Genomic DNA, 20,756 nt, shown 5'->3' with positions numbered 1-20,756 from the left:
TCAAGAAGGACACTAAACATCAGTGGAAGCAAGAACAGGATGAAGCGTTTAATAGCCTTAAGCAAGCCTTACTCACGCCACCAGTACTCAAGTATCCTGATTTTCGACGGCCTTTCATTTTAGCAACAGATGCGTCGGGAATTGCTATCAGTGCAATTTTATCGCAAAAATACGAAATCGAACATCCAATTTGTTATGCAAGCAGAAGCTTGAAGGACGCGGAAACCAGGTACAGCACGATTGAACGGGAGGCATTGGCCATTGTTTGGGCTGTCAAATACGCGCTATCAGTCGTGACGTCACCTCCCCACTCTTATTACGGTAGGTCAGTTGCTCAAAGCTAAACAACCAGTCTTTTACATGTGGTGTAATACGTTTTTCGGTTTTTTGGTTGTGTTTGTGCGTTAATAACGTGTCAAATAGCTGCAGCGGGTGTAATTTGTGCCACTAGAGACTTTAATTTAATTTAGAAGTGACTTTTTGTGAAAATACGAACTTTATAAAAGAATACAGGGAACCACGTTGTCGGTGAGAAAGTGAGTAAGCTTTAATTATACTTTGAGAAACTATTATATTTATGCATTTTAGTGGCAGAAAAGCACATTGTTAAGTTTCACTTTATTGCGAAATTTTTTGGGGACGGTAATCGCTTTTTAGTTCGGGGAGAAAATGCTTTTACCAGCGGTCACGTCACCAAATTTAGGTTTGATGGCACAGTACAACCGATGAGAATTTCTGCAGAAGTTCTACCGAGCATGAAAAAGCTAAATTATACTGTGGAGGTTTGTATTTATTTAACTGTTAGACATTTCTTCTACAAAGTGTGTTTTAGATTTCATATGACCTAGAAGAAGGGGTTAAGACGGCACATTGTACCTGCCCAAGGGGCAACGTGGCTTGCCATCATATGGCTGCAGCATTATATTATGCTCATTATAATGTAAGTGCTACTGACATTGAGTGTCAGTGGAGTGCCCCATCAAAAACAACACCACAAACAGAAGTCATTAAGTTAGCTGATGTTTACAAGCCGAAATTATCAAACTATACGGCACTGTCTAGGTCCTCTACTGAGGACGAAATTATTCAGTTCCGTGCCGAAATAGGCGTCACGAATGTGGTGGGCTTCACTTGGCTCCTAAGACCAGAAGCAAGTGAAGAAGCCAGAAAAATTATTGCAGATATCGAAGAAATTCTACAAAGCTTAGAATACGTGCAGGCCATAGACAAACAAAAGTTTCTTTTGGAGAAGTGCAGAATAGATGAGGCACGCATTAAACTGGTTGAGGCGTGCACTCGGGGCCAACATGTTAACGAAAATTGGCATGTAGCAAGGAAACATCGTTTAACGGCCAGCAGGTTTGGCATGGTACTATCTGCTTGCAGTAGACGAAGATTCCCACCCTCTTTATTTAAAAATTTGGCGGAAGGCTATTCGCTTGACAGGGTTGCTGCTGTGCAGTGGGGTAAGACCCACGAGAAGACAGCGCTCAGAGAATTTGAAGAAGCGACGAATCTTAAAGTCCAAGAGACGGGATTTTGGTAGGTCGAAAATAATTAACACGTATAACTTAGATGAATAATGTAATATTACTTTTTTTTGTAGGTTGGAAGAATCAGGCTTTTTGGGAGCAAGTCCTGATGGATTAGTGGAAGAAGATGGGATTCTCGAAATTAAATGCCCATATAAATATAGGGACACTGACAGTTTGTCTGAAGCCCTGAAGGATAAAAAATATTTTTATTGGAGGGATGAAAATGAGGACATTAATCTTAACAGCAATCACAATTATTACCACCAAGTACAGGGGCAAATGCACATCACTGGTCGAAGTATCTGCTACTTTGTCGTGTGGACACCAAAGTGCACAGAGATATTTCAAATTGAAAAAGATCCGGGGTGGTCAGAAAATATCAATATTTTAAAAGAATTTTATCTTGACCAATATATTTCCTTTATTTCACAATAATAAACTGTATATAAATAGATGGTTTTTATTTTACATTATTTTAATCATCACAATCCTGAAACAATTCTGCTACCTCTTTAATTAATGGAAATTGGAGGTTTGTTAAAGCGGCAGTCGCTTTAAAAACAATATCTCCATAGTGGCACAAAGACTCTGGCAAAAAATTTAAAATATGATAACATTTTAATCGGCGTATTGCCCTTTCGACGTGTATTCTTGCACGTGCAATATTTTCGGTACACTTAACTTGCTCTGGTGTAAATTGGACATTTGATAAAAAAGGTGGAATATTCAAAGTGACCCCTGGTGGCAGAATATTTTGGATCAAAAATCCCTTATCGGCTAAAATCATATCTCCAGTTTTTAACATGTCGATTATTCCACAATTTAAAACAACTTTTTGATCAGAAGTTGATCCCACGTATAAATCACTTACAAATGTGATGACACCATTGGGTGCAACTCCAATTAGCCCTTTGAAAGTATTATGATGTTTGTAAGTACTATATGTTAATTTCTGTGTTGACATAGACTTACGTGATACCACAGTGAAAATTTCGGTACAATCTAGAACTGCTCTACAATTAGTAAAATTGCTAAAACATGTTGGCAAGCAAGATTTATTTTTTTCGCGCGAAGGCATTGTCGTCATAAACTGTTTATATAAAATTTCATATATTACATGGACAAATGTTAAAATAATATTAGAAACTGTGCTTTGGGCAACCCCAAAGCGTTGCGCCAAATCAAGTTGAGGGAAATTGAGTCGTAATTTTACTAGGGTTAAAAAGAGTTGGTCAATTCTAGTTAACTTTTGGACTGTCCATTTGTGGTAATATTTTATGTCCAACTTTTCGATTAAGTGAAACAATGCTTCGAAAATCTGGCTATTGGGAAGACCGGTATATAAAACAATGAGTTTGTCATTTCCTTGAACATTTTCATAGCAAAATCGTACTGTCAGATATTGTATTTTTGCTTTAAGTTCAGCATTTTCCTTTTTGAGAAAATACATTTCTGCTTCAAGAGCCGCATGTGACACCAAGGGTGCTTGCACACCCATAGATTCTAACGGAGCATCTTGAATTATATCTGCTGGTGCTGCAACTACGGCTGTAGACGTCGATGGCACTTCCTCTAAATTCATTGTCGATGGTACTGTTTCTTCCGGTATATCAACACTATTCAAATGATCAAATTGTAAATCAATTTAAAACTAGGATTCACTTTTTACCTTAATGATTCAGCGGAACTAGAACAAGAAGGGAGTCCTTGTTTTTTCATCTTTTTTTTTTCTGGAGATTCCACTTGAAAATAGGCTCTTTTTGCGATATTGTGCAAAAATAATTCAGGACCATTTTCCTTTCTTCCATCCCGAAAATGGCAGCTGCAAACGTAGGCTCCTGGTCCGGGTTCTACATCTCTTCTACATTTAACAATGAAACAAGCAATTAAAAATTAATATCAAAACATCTATTAAAAATTACCTCAACAATTTTTTCCATAGTGCTCGTTCTTTTCCCGACTTAGGAAAACTAAAAAAATGGCATTTATCGCGAGTACTATAGTGTTTGCAATCTGGAGCCCAACACATTCCCATAGTTGTGATGTAAAAACCTACTACACATGAACTATCAAAGTATCGCAACAAAATATTATTCACAAATCATACCTAATGATGTACCACAAAAATGAGATAATGTCTTGGAAAAACAGAATTTTAAAAATTCAAGAACACGAAGATATGGAGAACGATCGGAAAAAACACGATAACAAAAGACACTCACGAAAGAAGCACAGAACTCACAACCCGTACTACTTTCAACCATGTATGTGCCTGAACCCTCTACCCTCGTATACCTGCTATTCATCCCTCGTGATGGGGGAGGGGGACAGAAAACAACCCGTTTATTGGGGTTGCGCCGGTTGCACCCCATGAATTCGTCATTCAGAAGAAATCCAATGTCATTAGTGTGGCAAACCATTTTTCCCTCAGTTTTAAAAGGCCACATAATAATTTACATCAATATGATGTCCAAATTAAGAAAAACTGAATTTTGAAGTTTGAAAAAAGTTAGGTTAGAAAAGGATTTATGTGTTCAACTTACAGAAATATTAGCTCAGTTGCTAAAATCTTTAAGAAACGACATTGCATTTTTCATAGCTATCATTTCTCTGTAAAAGTAATGTTCCTACACTTCTAGCATTAAAGAAATACGAAAAACTTTTAAATGCCCATAAGAAAAGCATTGAAAATGGCGATTGTTTAGCTTTAAGGTGCTGACCTACCTCAAATGTCTACGTCACACTGATAGCGCGTATACTTCCGTTGTTATTTGACAGGTGCTCGATTTACTATAATTACGGACCATCGACCTTTAAAATACCTTTTAACAATAAAAGAACCTAGTTCACGCTTAGCTAAATGGGCTATGTCCTTAACCGAGTTCGACTTTGAAGTTCAATACCGTCCAGGAAAACAACATCATGTTGATGGTTTTACCCGCATAGAATACCCGCAAGAGGAAATGTCGATTCAAGCCATACAACAGGATTGTACTCCAATTATCTATAACCTGGAAGAGATCAAGAAAGCCCAAAGCGAGGATAAGGACATTCAATCCTTGTTACTACAAGAGGGATACTACCAATCTCCTAATGGATTATGCTACAAGGAACGACTGGTTGGAGAGCGACATGATAAATTATTGGTGCCCAAAACAATGCAAAGAAGAATCCTTCAATTGTACCATGATTCGCCTTTTATGGCCCATGGTGGACGCACCAAAACAACTGAATTACTCAAGCGAGAGTTCTATTGGAAGGGTATGACAGATGCCGTGAGAAAATATTGTGAAGGTTGTGATTCATGTAACATCAGGAAAAATCACCCGATACCAGCAGCGGAAATGCAAACAATGCCTGTACCCACTTGTACATTTGGACTTGTCTCAATGGATATCGTGGGACCACTTAATGTGACCAGTAGTAGAAACAAATACATTTTAACTTGCATGGATTACCTAACCAGGTATCCCGAATGCATGCCAATAAAGGACATGAAAGCAGAAACCGTCGCTAGAGCTTTCATCAATAACGTGATTTTACGGCATGGAACACCTAGAATTCTTCTAACAGATTGTGGGACACAATTTGTATCCGACTTATTCACTGAGGTTTGTCTGAAACTTCAAATAGAGAAAATTCAAACAAGTCCTTACCGTCCTTCAACTAACGGTGTGATCGAAAGGATGCATCACGTTTTAAAAACAATGCTTTCTCATTACGTCACAGAAGAAGAAAGTGATTGGGACGAGATGTTACCTTACGTTCTTATGGCCTATCGAAATAGAATACATGATGCAACAAATGAATCACCTTTCTTTCTAATGTTCGGTAGGGATATGAAACTTCCATTCTACACTCTCATTAAACCCGATCGCGTTAGATACAATCTTGACAGTCACTATCCCGAAGAACTCATGGCACGAATGAAAAAGGCTCTACTCCAAGCTGCAGATTATTCAGAAGCAATAAATTTCAAACGACGGGATCGTTTAAACAGAAACCGTAAACTCCGAGATTTCCAAATTGGTGATCGAGTCTACCTATACACACCTGCAGTAAAAGGCAAGAAATTAGCTTCGAAATTCTACCCCAAGTGGACGGGACCATTTAGAATCATCGCTCAAACAGGCGCAGTTAATTATAAGATCAAGGAAGTAGGAGGAGTAAAAGAACTTCTAGTACACGCTGATCGTATAAAACCAGAGGAACCAACAGGAAGAAACACCAATTCAGGATACAAAACCCGAATCAAGCGATAATGAAGATCAGCCCGACCCCCCAGAAGTACCTGACCACTACCATCTAGGAACGTGGTATCCTTTCAGAGAGGAAGACGGGGATGACCCAACCACCTCTTCAAGCCAGGTTACAGGAACTTCTACCATAACTGATCTTGAATGGGATGGACAGTTCGACTACGGACACCAGGATGAATTAACCTCTGAGGATGAGTATGAAGATGCAATAGACTATCCAGGGAACTTTGTAAATCAAGAAAACCCTCACCACACCAGAAGTAGAGGAAATGTTCCAGAACACCCTTGGGTTTTGCGAAGAGCCATATAATATATTGAGCAATAAAAATATTTAAAATTAGCCTACGTAACTTAGATCTCGATTAGAATCTAGATAAGATAGAACTCAAACCCTCTCAGAAGATAACGGAAGAATTTCTATTGCAGATTTACCGCTCATTCTCGTCTTGGTGGGCTGTATTATGGGAAAAACGAACTCCCTCATCGCATATGATTGTCAAAATGCATCTACTAACATCACTGTTGTGTCACTAAACGACGTATCTCCGTGCCCAGATCCCACCCTTAGTTACAATTCTGAACCCAAGTCCATACAAGTAATCCAGAAAAATCAATTTGAAAAAATAGACGTGAAAACTTGTCTAATGGAAGTAACTCGTCTAATCATGCACTGTGGAATGTTTAGTCACTCCAGCATGGTTTCACGCGGCTTATACACCTATCTCCATAAGACAGGACGAGATGGCTGTCTTGGCATCCATGAACATCAAGAATATCGCGGATTCTATGGACATGTCTTCTCAGGGTTAACCCCTAATAGTACCAGTGGAGGAACAATTACAATAGCCGGAGGTGTTAGCATGGATGGAAAATGTACTGGGACTAGTTACACCGACAATGGAATAACTTGGGACGACGTGGTCGTTACGGCTTCGGTAAAAATAACTGTTCAAGACTATGAGGCCAACTTGAAGCTGGATCAGGACGAAATAAGTTTGCGAGGAGGAGTTACTTGTTCATTCCTGACGGGATACTGTATCGACGCTGTCATTGGAGAAACTGTCTGGAATCCAGTAGCGTTACCAGACTGTGATAAATATTCAGTGATATTTTGCGGAAGGGGACACATAATTCGTCAGGTGAACGACCCTCAAGCCACAAGCTACTTAGTGGTGGAGCAGGGCGATAAAGTATTTGCATTATCACTCATGAAACCCGATGCGGTGTGTGGAATGCGCGTTTGGCAAACTGAACATCCTAAATTATTAGTGACAGAAACCGAACCGGAACTCATTTCACGAAATTGGAAACAACAAGTTACCACCGAAAACATCGATTTAACAGTTTATATCAATTCGAAATTCCTCTACATGGAACAATCACTGAAGACTTCAATTGACCGTGCCTATGCCTACACCATCCATCGAAGATGCCTTCTTAGACGAGAAATCTTAAAAAATCGATTGGTGTTGGCACCTTTATCTCCAAATGTAGTCAGCACGTTGGTGAAAGGACAACTTGGATTTATTGGGAAGGTCGCGGGGGAAGCCTTATACATTTTGCAATGTGTACCTAGGGTGGTAGAAATCCGAAGAGAAAAGGGTTGTTACATGGAACTGCCTGTTAAGGTGGATAACGAGTCCTATTTTATGTCACCAGTGACAAGAATTCTTCAACGTTATGCAGAACAAATCGAATGTAGCACTCTAGTACCACCATTGTACAACATTAATAATCGTTGGACAAGCTTCAGTCCCCACCCTGGCGTTGGAATTTCACCTGTAACTCTAACCGTGGATACAGAAGGACATCTTCCTTTCAACTCCATTCAAAGCTTGGGAACTGGAGGCCTCTATACACCTCAAGAGATTCGTGAAGCTCAACAAGCTATGCTATTTGGCTTTGAACGAACAGCGATTTCAAATATTTTAGCACGCAAAGCCTTAGGTCAACCCATCGAATCACAAGGAGTCTCAGTGTTATCAATGTTCACAGCTGATGAAATTGAAAAACTGGCCGAAACCACCTTACAAAAAATGTGGGGATGGTTTAGTTGGATAGGGAACATCACTAGCGGAATGATTGGACTTTATATGATCTGGAGAATATTCAAGTGGTTACTTGAAGTAGTCATCAATGCTATTGCTATACATCGAACACATGGATGGTCATTTAAACTACTCGCAAGTTTCTGGGACAGTCTAACACTATGGTTTCTTCACTTGAAGCATAGAAAGGAGGTTGCCAGGCATTTAGATGAAAGAATTGAAACTTCGACTATTCCATTAACAAATATTGTTGCTGAGAATGAACCACTAACTTTAAGTAAATCCGAACCATGCCTCGACGCGTTATATTCGCGAAATATTTATCCGGAATTAAATGCGAGTTCATCCCGGAACGTAAGTTTTAAGGATAATCCTTCGGAACCACCGAGGAAAACGTGGGTTTGAAAGCAAATTAATCACGTTCTTATAATAGTAGTAGTGATATCATTAAAAAAAAATACATAAATATAAAGATAATAACAATATTAACTGATAATAAAAATTACTAATAATAATAATCAAATTTGATTTTTAGTCAAATAATGGAAAATATTACTCTTAAATATTAAGTTGGAAAGTATTGATAACAAACATAATTAATATGGGATATATATATTTTTTTTTTGAATTTCATGTAGTGGGTCGTAGTCATAATTAATTAGAAAATAATAGAGTTGGTTGAAACATGAATCGGGTTTAAGTTAAATAATCACTTATATCAAGGGAAGCGTCATGGAATTAGAACCCATGGGACACCACACTCAAAGGGTTACCAAAACCAATATGAGAATTGGTATCCAGTGATCCAACCTATTGCGGACCACCCTTGGTTAATCAACTTAACCATTGCCACACAAGAGCCACACCCTTTGCCAGGCTCATGGGATGTTACTTGGAGGGAAACTGAATCTAAGAGATGGGGCATTGTGGTTGCGCAAGATTTCCCTATACCACTCGCTTTCAAATGTGGAAACGAATACGAGATCCAGGCAGTGAGAAGAAGTCCTCAATCCATTACAGTGGATTATACGCAAACTATTCTCTATAATCAACCCTGTCCAGAGGTTTCAGACACCTCATTCACTAACTTCTTGAAATACCCTGTTCATACAGTACCTTGGATTCTTCCAGTTCTTCTCACGTTTACTGCATTAGTATTCCTGCTGTGTTGTCTTTTATTGGGCCATATGGTTAAAAACTCACAACAAGGGAAGACACACAATGACCAAAACCAAAATCAGGGTTCTACGTATCATCGTTGCTCCAGTATAGCACCTGATCCAGAGGACCCACCAAACGAAACAACTCCAACCAGAGTGGACGTACCATACGATGTACCGCATTCTCCACCAAGAGCCGTGTTCACTCTGCTACCCCACTTCACTCCAGAGAAAGCGATAGAAGCCATTGATATATTAGCCAAACTACAGCCTCCACCAAAACACTTTCACCACCGTTGCCGATGTGTAAAAAGACTACCCAAGATTGTTGAAGAAGTTCACTACGCAATCATTGGTGAGTGCAAAGAAGTGAGTGTGTGTAAAAGTGACCGCGTACGCGAATAGATTGTCCGAACGTATCAACCCTTGTAAACCCGAGCCATCCTACAGTTTGCTATTGGACTAGAATAATTGTTTTTATATCAGAGTTAATCAATCACATTAGTAACGGTTCCAATAGGAAAAGAAGGATGTTTAGAATAAGTTAAGGAAAAGCCATGGGTTATTTAAGAACCCATGTTTTTGTTTTGAGGGGGGAGTGGTTGTGACGGGCCAAAAGGCCCTTGTTTATTTCAAAATTAGGCAATACACAAATGTCGCAATTGTTCCATATTTACGTCAATTAGATTAAAAAAGGGAGCAATTACCAGAAAAAAAAACAAAACTATAAATTACTGATAAAATTTAAACACATTAAGAAAAATTCCAAAATTATTACATAAAACAAAGAAAGTCGCTCGTCATCGTGGATAATTTCACTAAAATATCACAAGAGGTTAGGGCTAGTTCATGGAATTTTGTTAGATCCGGAAAACAGAGTCATAAATTAATAAATTGATAACAAAAGCTGGACACAAATCGGATATAAAAGCTGACCAACAAAACAAGTCACCAATGATTCAGACTTATTACTTCTGAATGCATAGTCGCTAATCTCACGTGAATAAAATCACTATACGTGACGATTCGTGAAGTTTTACTTCTGGGTGTTGAGACTTGTGAAATTGGTACTACCAGTTCCTCCGGGAAAATGAGCTGTAAGTGTTATTTTTCTTAAATCCGATTGTTTCAACAAAATGATTAATCACCTATTATTTCAGTTATTAACATACAATTGTGAACGAAGATCAATCTCCAACTAATAACTTTAAGATTTATTAGACAAATGACCGGGGTGAACTCAAATTTTTGTAAGTAAATAGACCGTGTAAAGATTGACACGCTTTTCGAACATCTTATCTAAATTACGTGATATCAGGCCGCCTTCAAAATTAATTGAATTTATGATTTGTGCTCTTTTCGACCTATTTTAACCTTTGACTATTCTCAAGAGATTACCGAAAAATTGTAACACTACTGATACCACTCTCCTCCAGAAAAACTTTAATTAATTGCTTCTTTTTATTTGTTAAATAATTACCATAACTTTGCAACAAATGTTAATCCATGCAGTTATTCAATTATTCTGTATAATGCCAGTGTATTTAAATGCTTCTGTTCGTCACCGACTGAAGGTATTAACTAAATTGTCATTTTGATCACTTGTAACCTTAGATATTTTCTTTTATACATTATATTATTTTATTTAAACATTAACAGTGTCTTCAATTGACTGCATTCCTATTCTTGAACATGACTGTTTCCGCAACATAGCCGGAAATCCTACGTTCAAATAAATTTATTCGCTCTGTAGTGGGAAAACTGCTCAGGCCTTTTGGAACTCAAAATAAAAACATAAATACAAACTGAAAAACCCAAAAACCCGCCACACTACTTTCAGAATCTGCAATTTCCAAATACTTTTACTTTCGAGTATAACACTCCATTTGGGAAAAATATATCAAAGCATTGATCTTAATTTAATTTAGGTACTACTAATGATACGCAAAAAAGCTATTTGTTGTCAAATCATTCAAATAAGCTTGAAGTCATTTCGAATATTTGTTAAAATAATTTATCATTTCTTACCTGCTACTGTTACCTGATGATGATGAATGATTAACAAATTTTCAAAAAATTATTTTTTTTGCTTAGACATATTCAAAATTTAATTCGTTTAATTTAATTAGTTTGACATTATTAACAGCGTCTTGAATAGTTAATTGCATAGCAATACTCTCGATGCTTTGATATATTTTTTTCAGATTGAACACAGGAAATAATGGGAATGTACAGAGTTAAAATAATGTCTGTACCTACTTACTTACTTACGGATTACTTACGGAATCCTCGACGGTGATGAGAAACGACATTGCTAGTTTAGTTGGTATGTAGATAATTATTCAAAACTCAATCTATCAAAACTTTTAATTGTGAAAACCAAAAATTAGTTGAAGCCACTTGCAGAACTTTAACTAAAATGTATATAGCCAAAGTGTAGGAGAGACTGGTGTCAATTGTAACAAAATTTATGTTATATTTTTTTTGAGTAAGCAAACCACTGACTGATGTCAGTTGTAACAACTAAAATATGTTATCACAAAAAAAATTTGCAAAACAACTTCATTAAAAACGCGAATAAAATGTAAAAAATAAAAAACAATTTTTAGAACAAACAAAAACTAACAACAATTTCAGTCTGAAAGGCAGTTAATACAAAGAAAATAATCACTGTTGCTACTGCAGCTAACATGCGCCCATTTTTTGCAGTCTCTTCACTGGGTCCAATCTTCGTTGCTGGAAGAATATGAACCCGTGTATATAAGACAAAATGTTTCATTTTCGTCATCAGAAGTATCAGAAGAGTTATTTTTGCGAACAATTTTTGGCTTCTTACTTTTATTTTTTGGTTTTCTTTCAAAATCTTGTTTTATAGGCACTTTCTTCTTCTTGATTTGTTTATCTATCAACAACAATTTTTCAGGAGTATTAGTCAATATAGTTGTTTTTCCTTTTGTTTTTCTTCCTCTGCTACATTTTTGTATATTGCCTTTGGGAAAAGGTCTGATTACTTCTGGTGTAACAGAAAGTGAATCTTCAACTATTTGCGAAGTAGATGTTGCTTTGAGAGTTTCCTTTGGAGGGGGAGTTTTTTTCTCTTTTTGTCACAGAGTTGTTCTCATTCAGGTCTTCACCTAATGGCCTATCAGTGACGTCTGATGGAATGAAATCAGCTTCAGTAAATATTTCTCTGTTAATGGGCCAAATCCCAGTACAGTGGAATCCTGCAAGAATATTTCGAGGTGTAGATGCCAAAGGCTTGCTTAGCTACAGATGGCATATCATAGATGGTAAGACGTTTTCCCGATGGCTTTTCATCCACTGATCTAGTCCTTCAACTTAACAGTTGTTAATCCCGTTTCATATATATATATATATATATATATATATATATATACATATATATATATATATATATGGCTTTCCAGTTTGCAAGCCAAAATGATTTAAAGTATCCTCAAAAATGGAACCAAACAGGTATATATATATATATATATATATATATATACCTGCCTCACGAAACATAATCGTATATATATATATATATATACGATTATGTTTCGTGAGGCTTATATATATAGAATGTATATGTGATGAAGCGGAAAATTTTCATTCGTATGCTGGTATGAATAATGTTGTTGGTGCCGTTGATGGCACGTATGTCCCAATAAAGGCTCCTCGCCAAAATCCCGAAGTGTATATTACAAGAAAGTGTTTTCATGCTATAACTCTTCAAGCTGTAGCTGAAATTGAAATTTATAGACTGCTTTGCTGGATATCCTGGATCTGTAAATGATAATCGTATATTTCGCAATTCGCCCCTTTATGGTCAAATACAGCGTCACACGGGTAAATTGAAATTAAACTAGTACTGTCAGTACTTATTTACCTGCTACATTATATTACAGAGGAGTTTCTTACTCCTAATACATTTATTATCGGGGACAAAGCCTATCCATTATTAAGATGGTGTATTCCACCCTATATTGAAAGAAGACAACATACTCCGTTGCAAGCAAATTTTAACCGTGTTCATGCCAAAATTCGCCAAGTAGTTGAACGAAGTTTCGCATTACTTTTTGGAAGATTCAGAAGATTGAAGTACCTAGATATGCAGCGTCTTGATCTCATTCCATCTACAATACTCGCCTGTTGCGTATTACATAATATATGCTTACAACATCAAGATCTTTTTGTGGAAAATTACATTCAAGAAGGACTTTTATTTGTTCAAAATGTAAATATTGAGCGAGAAGATCGTCAAGATAATCCAGTTGAAGCCCGAAATCAAAGGGATACTATTGCCAGAGAATTATTTGAGCAAATAGGCTATTAGACATATAATGAAATGTTTGATTAAAATTTGATTTTACAAACATAACAAAAACTTATGAGAGTATTCATAAGGTACACTATCGGACAACAGTATAAATTATAATTTTTCAATTAGTTTATTCACAGTGGTTTCATAAACCTCTATTGCATGTTTTGTCATCTCCTGCCTTTCTCTGTGCCTTCGTTCTTTGTCGTCTTCCTTCTTTATATTATTCGTTACAAAAAGTGTAGATAGTGAAGCAACTTCTTTTGCAAGCTTACTTTGCTTTTTAGGTGGTTCCTCATGTATCTCTTCAACAGTTATTGACGAGGCTAAAGCCACCGGTGCTACATTTGGTTTCCTTCCAAATAGATCCTCAAATTGGTCAAAGTACTCGAAGAAAACAGGGCTCTGTCCTGTACCCTGCCCTCCTGCATTTTTTTTCCTTCAAATAACGGGCCTTTAAATATTTAAATTTATTTTCCATTTGCGTTTTTGTATAATTATGTCCCAACGCTTCGATGGCATTCGACATTTCTTTCCACACATGTTCGTTTTTTACGCTTGAGCTTTGGAATTTGTGTTCGTAATCTTGATACAAATTAATTAATGTTAAAATGGCTTCACGACCCCATCGTTGCGAGGAATTACATGATGTGGATGTACTCGCAGTTTTTTGATCTCGGATTTCTTCTTAATGTGCAAAACGCTAGGATTTGTTCGAGACATTTCACCCAAAGTGATCTTTGCAAGACACTTGCAATCTAAACTGCTTGGCATTTCCCAACCAAAAAGTACCAAAAAATTGAAGGCGGCAGCCTTGTCCTGAATTACTTGTTTCCAATGTGCCATCCACCAGTTATGATTCCGTACTAAATTTTCCCGATCAAACAATAAGAGACCTACGTGCATCTGTATCCGCCGAACCCTCTCTATTTAATCTTTTTGAAAAAAAAGTTTTTAAATTTTATTAATCTAAAGCATTTGTTGCCATTAAACTGGGGTGTTCATTTTCATAAAGACTGTTTGACTTTTAGTCCTAGTAGAAGCTTCATCGAGTTCATCGCTAAAAATTTTTGTAAATGGAAATTATCGATTAACAGAGCAAATTCCACATACAGTCGAAGATTTTGTTGTCTTAATAAAAAAAAATTGATGCAGTAAAATGTTGTTCAGGAAGCGGGAATGACACACACTAAAAAACAAGCCTATAAAACTCAGGGATAAATGAGGGCAATTTTTCCACGTTCTGTGACTAATTGGTTTGTAGTGTAGAAATAAGGTAGGTGGAATTATACTTGAAACATAGAATAGTTCAGGTAATCAGGTTTATATTATCACAAATTTATTAATTTACTTCGGCACATCTGGAAACAATCGAGGATGCCTACCTACCTATCTAGGACGATAGGCAAAGACAAACTTTATGTCAACAACGTATTCAATAAATTAACAATTTCCATGCTATTTTCTTATAAATTTCAGCTTTTTTACTTTTATTTAACGGAACTGACAGTCTTTTGCCTACCGTAGTGCCATCTGCCCAAATTTATTTTAACTATTATCGCTACCAACTTCAAGCTCAAGGACCATAGAATGAGAGAGAGAGAACGTTTTTTGTTCACATAGACGCTGTATACACGTATAAATGTCAGCCAATTCAAATTTTTTATGAACAAATAGAAATGTCTCGGACTGTACTCTTTTTGGGATACAATGCATATTAATAAATTGTATCAAAATCTGATGAAAGCATGTTAATATACATTAATTCTGCTATCTACTGGGTTGGTTAATTTTTTTGAGGTTATAAACATACCGGTATACACTAGAACAGCACCATAAAAGTCATCTAGGTGTCAGTTGCAACATAGAGACTGGTGTCAGTTGTAACATGTTACAATCAACACCTACCTTAAGTTATGAAAGAGTGAACACTTGTTTTTATTTATCTGTAGCAATAAATATAAAAATGGTCAAGCCAAGGCCAAGAAGAACTGAAAGAGGACTAATTCCACAACCTATAATATAGATGGGGTCGTGTCGTGTTTTAGCCATGTCACATGTGACACGGCCGTGTCACCGAATGCTATGTACACCTGGGCTACGTTCGAGAACAACACTTTAGAGCAAAAGACTTATCAGAGCGTCGCTCTAGGAAGACCCAAATCGCCGCAGTCCAGACTAGAGTGAATATTACCGAACATGCGTAGAAGCGTCAAAATGGCAAATGTCAATCTCATGTAAATAACTAAACTACAGACAAAACTATCAAAATTGGTTCTCATTGTCGTGTTTGTTTTCGCTTTCGGAAATACCTGCATTTCGTGAACAAAAATGGAAAAACAAACAGTTCAACTCGATATTTATGACCCTGAAAAACAACGGACATATACAGGCTACTCAAAAACTGGCGCACCAACTCAGTGGTACGGTATTGGGAAGTATGTATAGATTACGAGAAAAATCTTGATTATAAAAAATCCGCAGCTACAAACTTAGGTCGTTTACTTCTTCAGTTTTCAATATCTTTTAATGTTTTTATGTTTTGTACCAAGTAATCGTTTCCTAGTAAAACGGTGAAAAATTATTTTTAAATTTACTAGCAGACTTTTTTGAATATCAAAAAAATAAAATTCATCGAAAAAATCACAATTTGTAGATATGCCAACACTGCGAATGATTTCCTAGGAAACCATTTCAAAAATAATTTATTTTTATTGTTGATCAAATTCTATTGAGATCACGACTGTTAGACGGCGTTGCCACATATCATTTATTTAAAATTCGTTATTTATCAATAACTTTAATACAAAGAATTTTTTTACTATTTTTACCTTTATATGTAATCAATTCGCTACAAGACCATTGAGTTGGTGCGCCGGTTTTTGAGCACCCGGTACTGTTTTGTTGGAAGAACAAGATTACCAACGAGCCTTGTCAGGTATGTTTAATGTGGAAAACTTCCTAATAACAGAAAAATATTACATGTCCACGTACTACAGATTACGCCTTTTCACAAGCACTACTCGAAGCGGCTCAAAAAGACAAAATAGCAGCAGCAGTTTTTTCGCGAAGGCGCTACCTAACGCTGAGAGAACGAACTAACTCGATAATAGCGGTAAATTCAAACAGGACGTTTTATTTATTTTCCAAATTTAAAGAATTATAAATGTTAAATGTTTCTGTACTCATGCACTGTTACGAGACATTTTAATAAAAAAGAATCTGTAACAGTTGCAATAGCACAAAAACATTTAACATCGCTTAATAATATGAAACAAAGTCTTTCCAATAAAAAATTATTTAAAAAAGTAATAACGCGCTGGAATGTATAGGCAAAATTAATTTAACTCAAATTGTTCTTCATAAACATACTCAGATGTAGTAATCTATGTAAATACATTGTCCAAATATACACAATGTTTATTGAATTGTTAACTGGAAGTGTACACTATTGGTGTCCTTTAAATTTTAAATTCAGATTGCTAACAGACACAGTATTTCGGGATCAGTCTGTATAAATACATCAGTTTTGTTGGTTCGATAACTTGTCTACTGACTGTTCAGAATAGCAAAAAAAATCAAAATTTTGATTGTAACCTTTGACAATAGTCCAATTTTTAGGTCCCTAAGGTTAAATTTTACAATTTTCAGATAAACAGACTCCCGATAAGTTTTAAGTGTTTTTGTTCAACAACATGTTTTTCGAAATTTATTCGCAGTTATAAAGTTTAGGAACGTTTGTAAAAGCAGCCCTAACACGTACTATAACAGTATGATGTTAAAGTTCTTGATAAGTTTTAAATTTTTTTAAATGTAATCTCGATTGTATCATAGTTATTAGTAAATTACACAAACACAAGAGAATTACAAGTATGCTAAAATAATTTTAAATAAAAAGCGACATATCTGGTATACATAACTATAACTGAAAGTTACTGATTAAAACTACCATGTAATCATTTAAATGTATAATAACAGTAGGCTTTAATATTGTTTACCTTCTATGAAACTTGTAGAATACATTTTTTCGCATAGTTTCTAAATTTAGCAATCACAAAAAAAAAGAAAAACCTTGCTTTTTAACAAGCATAGGCGTTATAAAATTGTGTAAAATAGCATCAAAAATATAGACAGAGGGACATGGCGAATTTGAAAACCTTGAACCATAGCAAGTCCTAAACTCCTTGCTTTCTCAAAATACTGGCTTTGCAACTACAATAAATTTATTTATTATTATGAAATAGTAATTACTGCACATTACATTTAACTCCTCTTCATGAGATTTTCAATTACATCCCAAGAACCGTTATCATCTCCAAGGACGGTCTTCATCTCCAAAACATCCGGAAATTCCCTTATTAGAGAGGTTTGTGTGATTCTAGATGAATTTCTGATATCTAGAAATCGCAATTAATTGTTGTATAGACACCTTTCAGTAACGTTTACCTTAAGTTGCCTTAAGTTGATTCATCCTTCATTAAATGAAACACTGTCAATTCACACTATACACTAGATTCAAATAAAAGATCCATATAAAAGTAGAGATGTTTGATCACAAAAACACCCAAAAAATCACGTTAAATCGTTTTCTGAAGTCTTAAAAACACATTAAAACAAAATGTCGCCAAAAACCGCAACGACAGCAAAATATTCGACTGTTTATAAATCAAAACATTAAAAAGAGAAGTGTGCGCACGTCGATTATTTTTAAGTGAACCTCCTCTACTTTTAGCAAAATGTCTGATAGATTCCTTTAAATTTACAGATTACTTTGCAACTGGCGCGACCTCTAAGCCTGAGTGCACGAACTATTTTAGCCGTTTCCCCCCTTTCCCCACCCCTTCCATTGAACACATAATTTGTATTGGCAATTTACTCAAAGATATTAGAGGGGAGATACGACAATGCCATAAGTCGTTTCAGGCCCCTGAAAGTGTATACAAATTATGTGTTCACTGGGAGGGGTGGGGCAAAGGGGGGAAACGGCTAAAATAGTTCGTGTGCTCCAGCTTAGAGGTCGCGTCAGTTGCAAAGAAATCTGTAAATATAAAGGAATCTGTCACACATTTTGCTAAAAGTAAAGAAGGTTCACTTAAAAATAATCGACGTGCGCACACTTCTCTTTTTAATTCTTTGATTTATCAACAGCCGATTATTTTGATGTCGTTGCGGTTTTTGGCGACATTTTGTTTTAATGTGTTTTAAAGACTTCAGAAAACGATTTAACGTGATTTTTTGGATGTTTTTGTGATCAAACATCTCTACTTTTATATGGATCTTTTATTTGAATCTAGTGTATAGTGTGAATGACAGTGTTTTAATGAAGGATGAATCAACTTAAGGCAAATTAAGGTAAACGTTACTGAAAGGTGTCTATACAACAATTAATTGCGATTTCTAGATATTAATCAATCAAGGATCACACAAACTTCTCTAATAAGGGAATTTCTTGATGTTTAGGAGATGAAGACCGTCCTTGGGGATGATAACGGTTCTTGGGATGTAATTGAAAATCCCATGTAGATGAGTTAAATATAATGTGCAGTAATTTATAGGTATATCATAATAATAAATAAATTTATTGTAGTTGCGAAGCTAGTATTTTGTGAAAGCAGGGAGTTTAGGACTTGCTATGGTTCAAGGTTTTCAAATCCGTCATGTCCCTCTATGTCTTAATCTTTTATGTTGTTTTACACAATGTTATAACGCCTATGCCTGTTAAAAAACAAGGTTTGTCCTTTTTGTGATTGCTTAAGTTAGAAACTAAGCGAAAAAACGTATTCTACAAGTATCATACAAGTTAATCAATATTAAAGCCTACTATTATTATAAATTTAAATGATTACATGGTAGTTTTAATCAGTTAACTTCCAGTTATAGTTATGTATATCAGATATGTGGCTTGTATTTACTTGTAATTCTCTTGTGTTTGAGTAATTTACTAATAACTATGATGCAATCGAGATTACTTTTAAAAAATTTGAAAACTTATCAAAAACTTTGACATCAAACTGTTAAAGTACGTGTTAGGGCCGCTTTTATAAACGTCCGTAAACCTTATAACCGCGAATAAATTTCGAAAAATAGTTGTTTAAATTTAGCCTTAAGGGACTTAGAAATTGGACTATTGTCAAAGGTTCCAAGCAATTTTTTTTTATTTTTTTGCTTTTCTGAACAGTCTGTAGACAAGTAATTAAACCAACAAAACTGATGTATTTATACAGACTGATCCCGAAATACTGTGTCTGTTAGCAATCTGAATTTAAATTTTAAAGGATACCAAAAGTGTACACTTTCAGGTAGCAATTCAATAATTTAATCTGTTTCTCTGGATCATTGTGTATATTTAGACAATGTATTTACATATATTATTACATCTGAGTATGTTTATGAAGAACAATTCGAGTAAATTAATTTTGCCTATACATTCCAGCACGTTATTATTTTTTTAATAAATTTTTATTGGAAAGACTTTGTTTCATTTTATTAAGCGATGTTAAATGTTTTTGTGCTATTGCAACTGTTACAGATGCTTTTTTATTAAAATGTCTCGTAACAGTGCATGAGTACAGAAACATTTAACATTTATAATTCTTTGAATTTGGAAAATAAATAAAATGTCCTGTTTGAATTTCCCGCTATTATCGAATTAGTTCGTTCTCCCAGGGTTAGGTGGCGCTTTCGCGAAAAAACGAGGGGTAGACAGAGAGATTCGCTTCTTCTTCTCTCTTATTCTATGAGTCGTTTCTTAAAAACACATATCAAAGATAATGGTACAATCCTCTATCTCTCTCGACTTCATTACGTTGGACATAATGCATCTCTTTCTCAAAGAAATTGTATGTCGCTACTCATTATTCCGATCTCCGAATTTTATCAAACACTTCCGATTACATTATTTACATTTCCGAAGGTAAAACCTGTGGTACAAACTTGTGGCGGGTGGAAGTGAAAACGAATTTGCTGTTTAATGCATAATTAAAAATGTTTAACTCTTTAACTGTCGCAACACTCAAACTCATCACCCGATCGTGGCGCCGATTTGTTTTCCCACCAAATCCCTGATCAACGACTGGCTCATTTTAAGCCGTATAAAGGTGGAACAAAAGGTGGAACCTTCATAGGGACATTTAATCTCTAGAAGAAGTTGAGGATTATCTTCTTCATCCACAACAATATCATCCGGGCTAAATCCTAACCAGGGTTGATTAGATGGAACCAAGAGTCCGGTCTCTATTACTTTAGCATTATATTTAGTAATATACGCCTGCCGAGCTTCATTTTCATATTTTTTTTGACCAGTAACATTTCAGGTCTGTAGACGAGAGCATTTCCGATTCATTGATATTGCACCTGAAACAGAACAACAGCAAAAGCAAAAAACCTAAATAAAAATGTGTAATTTCATTATTCAAAACTGCCATGGCTTGATA

The 20,756-nt window shown here is 35.7% G+C and overlaps 1 protein-coding gene and 2 long non-coding RNA genes across 6 annotated transcripts in view; 1 reads left to right on the top strand and 2 right to left on the bottom strand.

The window, feature by feature from the left end:
* Positions 1-1,931: 1,931 nt before the first annotated feature.
* Positions 1,932-20,756, bottom strand: part of LOC107398920 (uncharacterized) — a 302,351-nt gene continuing 283,526 nt past the window's right edge. For 2 of the 3 annotated variants that reach the window (XR_010334998.1, XR_010334997.1), the window contains 3 exons: positions 3,458-3,590; positions 3,205-3,396; positions 1,932-3,151 (listed from right to left, as the gene is read on the bottom strand). Coding sequence is in view for 1 of the 3 variants with exons in the window: in XM_064358115.1 (XP_064214185.1) it covers positions 2,011-2,444; positions 2,508-3,151; positions 3,205-3,396; positions 3,458-3,590; positions 3,643-3,982 (1,743 nt within the window). In the remaining 2 variants the exon portion in view is untranslated. Of the gene's footprint in view, positions 3,152-3,204; positions 3,397-3,457; positions 3,591-3,642; positions 4,237-20,756 lie in introns of those variants that run through there. The other variant, XM_064358115.1, reaches the window with a different exon arrangement.
* On the bottom strand, positions 14,099-18,732 carry LOC103314792 (uncharacterized). Of its 2 annotated transcripts, XR_010334825.1 has the most exons (4): positions 17,770-18,732; positions 17,585-17,720; positions 17,322-17,535; positions 14,099-15,691 (listed from the first exon to the last, which is right to left on the bottom strand). It is a non-coding gene; the product is annotated as an uncharacterized LOC103314792 (long non-coding RNA). The 2 variants fall into 2 exon arrangements; XR_511755.3 differs by lacking the exon at positions 14,099-15,691 and having other exon boundaries at positions 16,606-17,535; positions 17,770-18,250.
* Positions 18,536-19,755, top strand: LOC107398131 (uncharacterized). Its single transcript, XR_001575076.2, has 2 exons — positions 18,536-18,675; positions 18,725-19,755. It is a non-coding gene; the product is annotated as an uncharacterized LOC107398131 (long non-coding RNA).

This window comes from Tribolium castaneum, chromosome 7 (assembly GCF_031307605.1).
Source record: "Tribolium castaneum strain GA2 chromosome 7, icTriCast1.1, whole genome shotgun sequence".
Classification (NCBI taxonomy): Eukaryota; Metazoa; Arthropoda; class Insecta; order Coleoptera; family Tenebrionidae; genus Tribolium; species Tribolium castaneum.
Note: the sequence above shows the minus strand (reverse complement) of the source record. Positions and strands in the feature narration are given on the sequence as shown.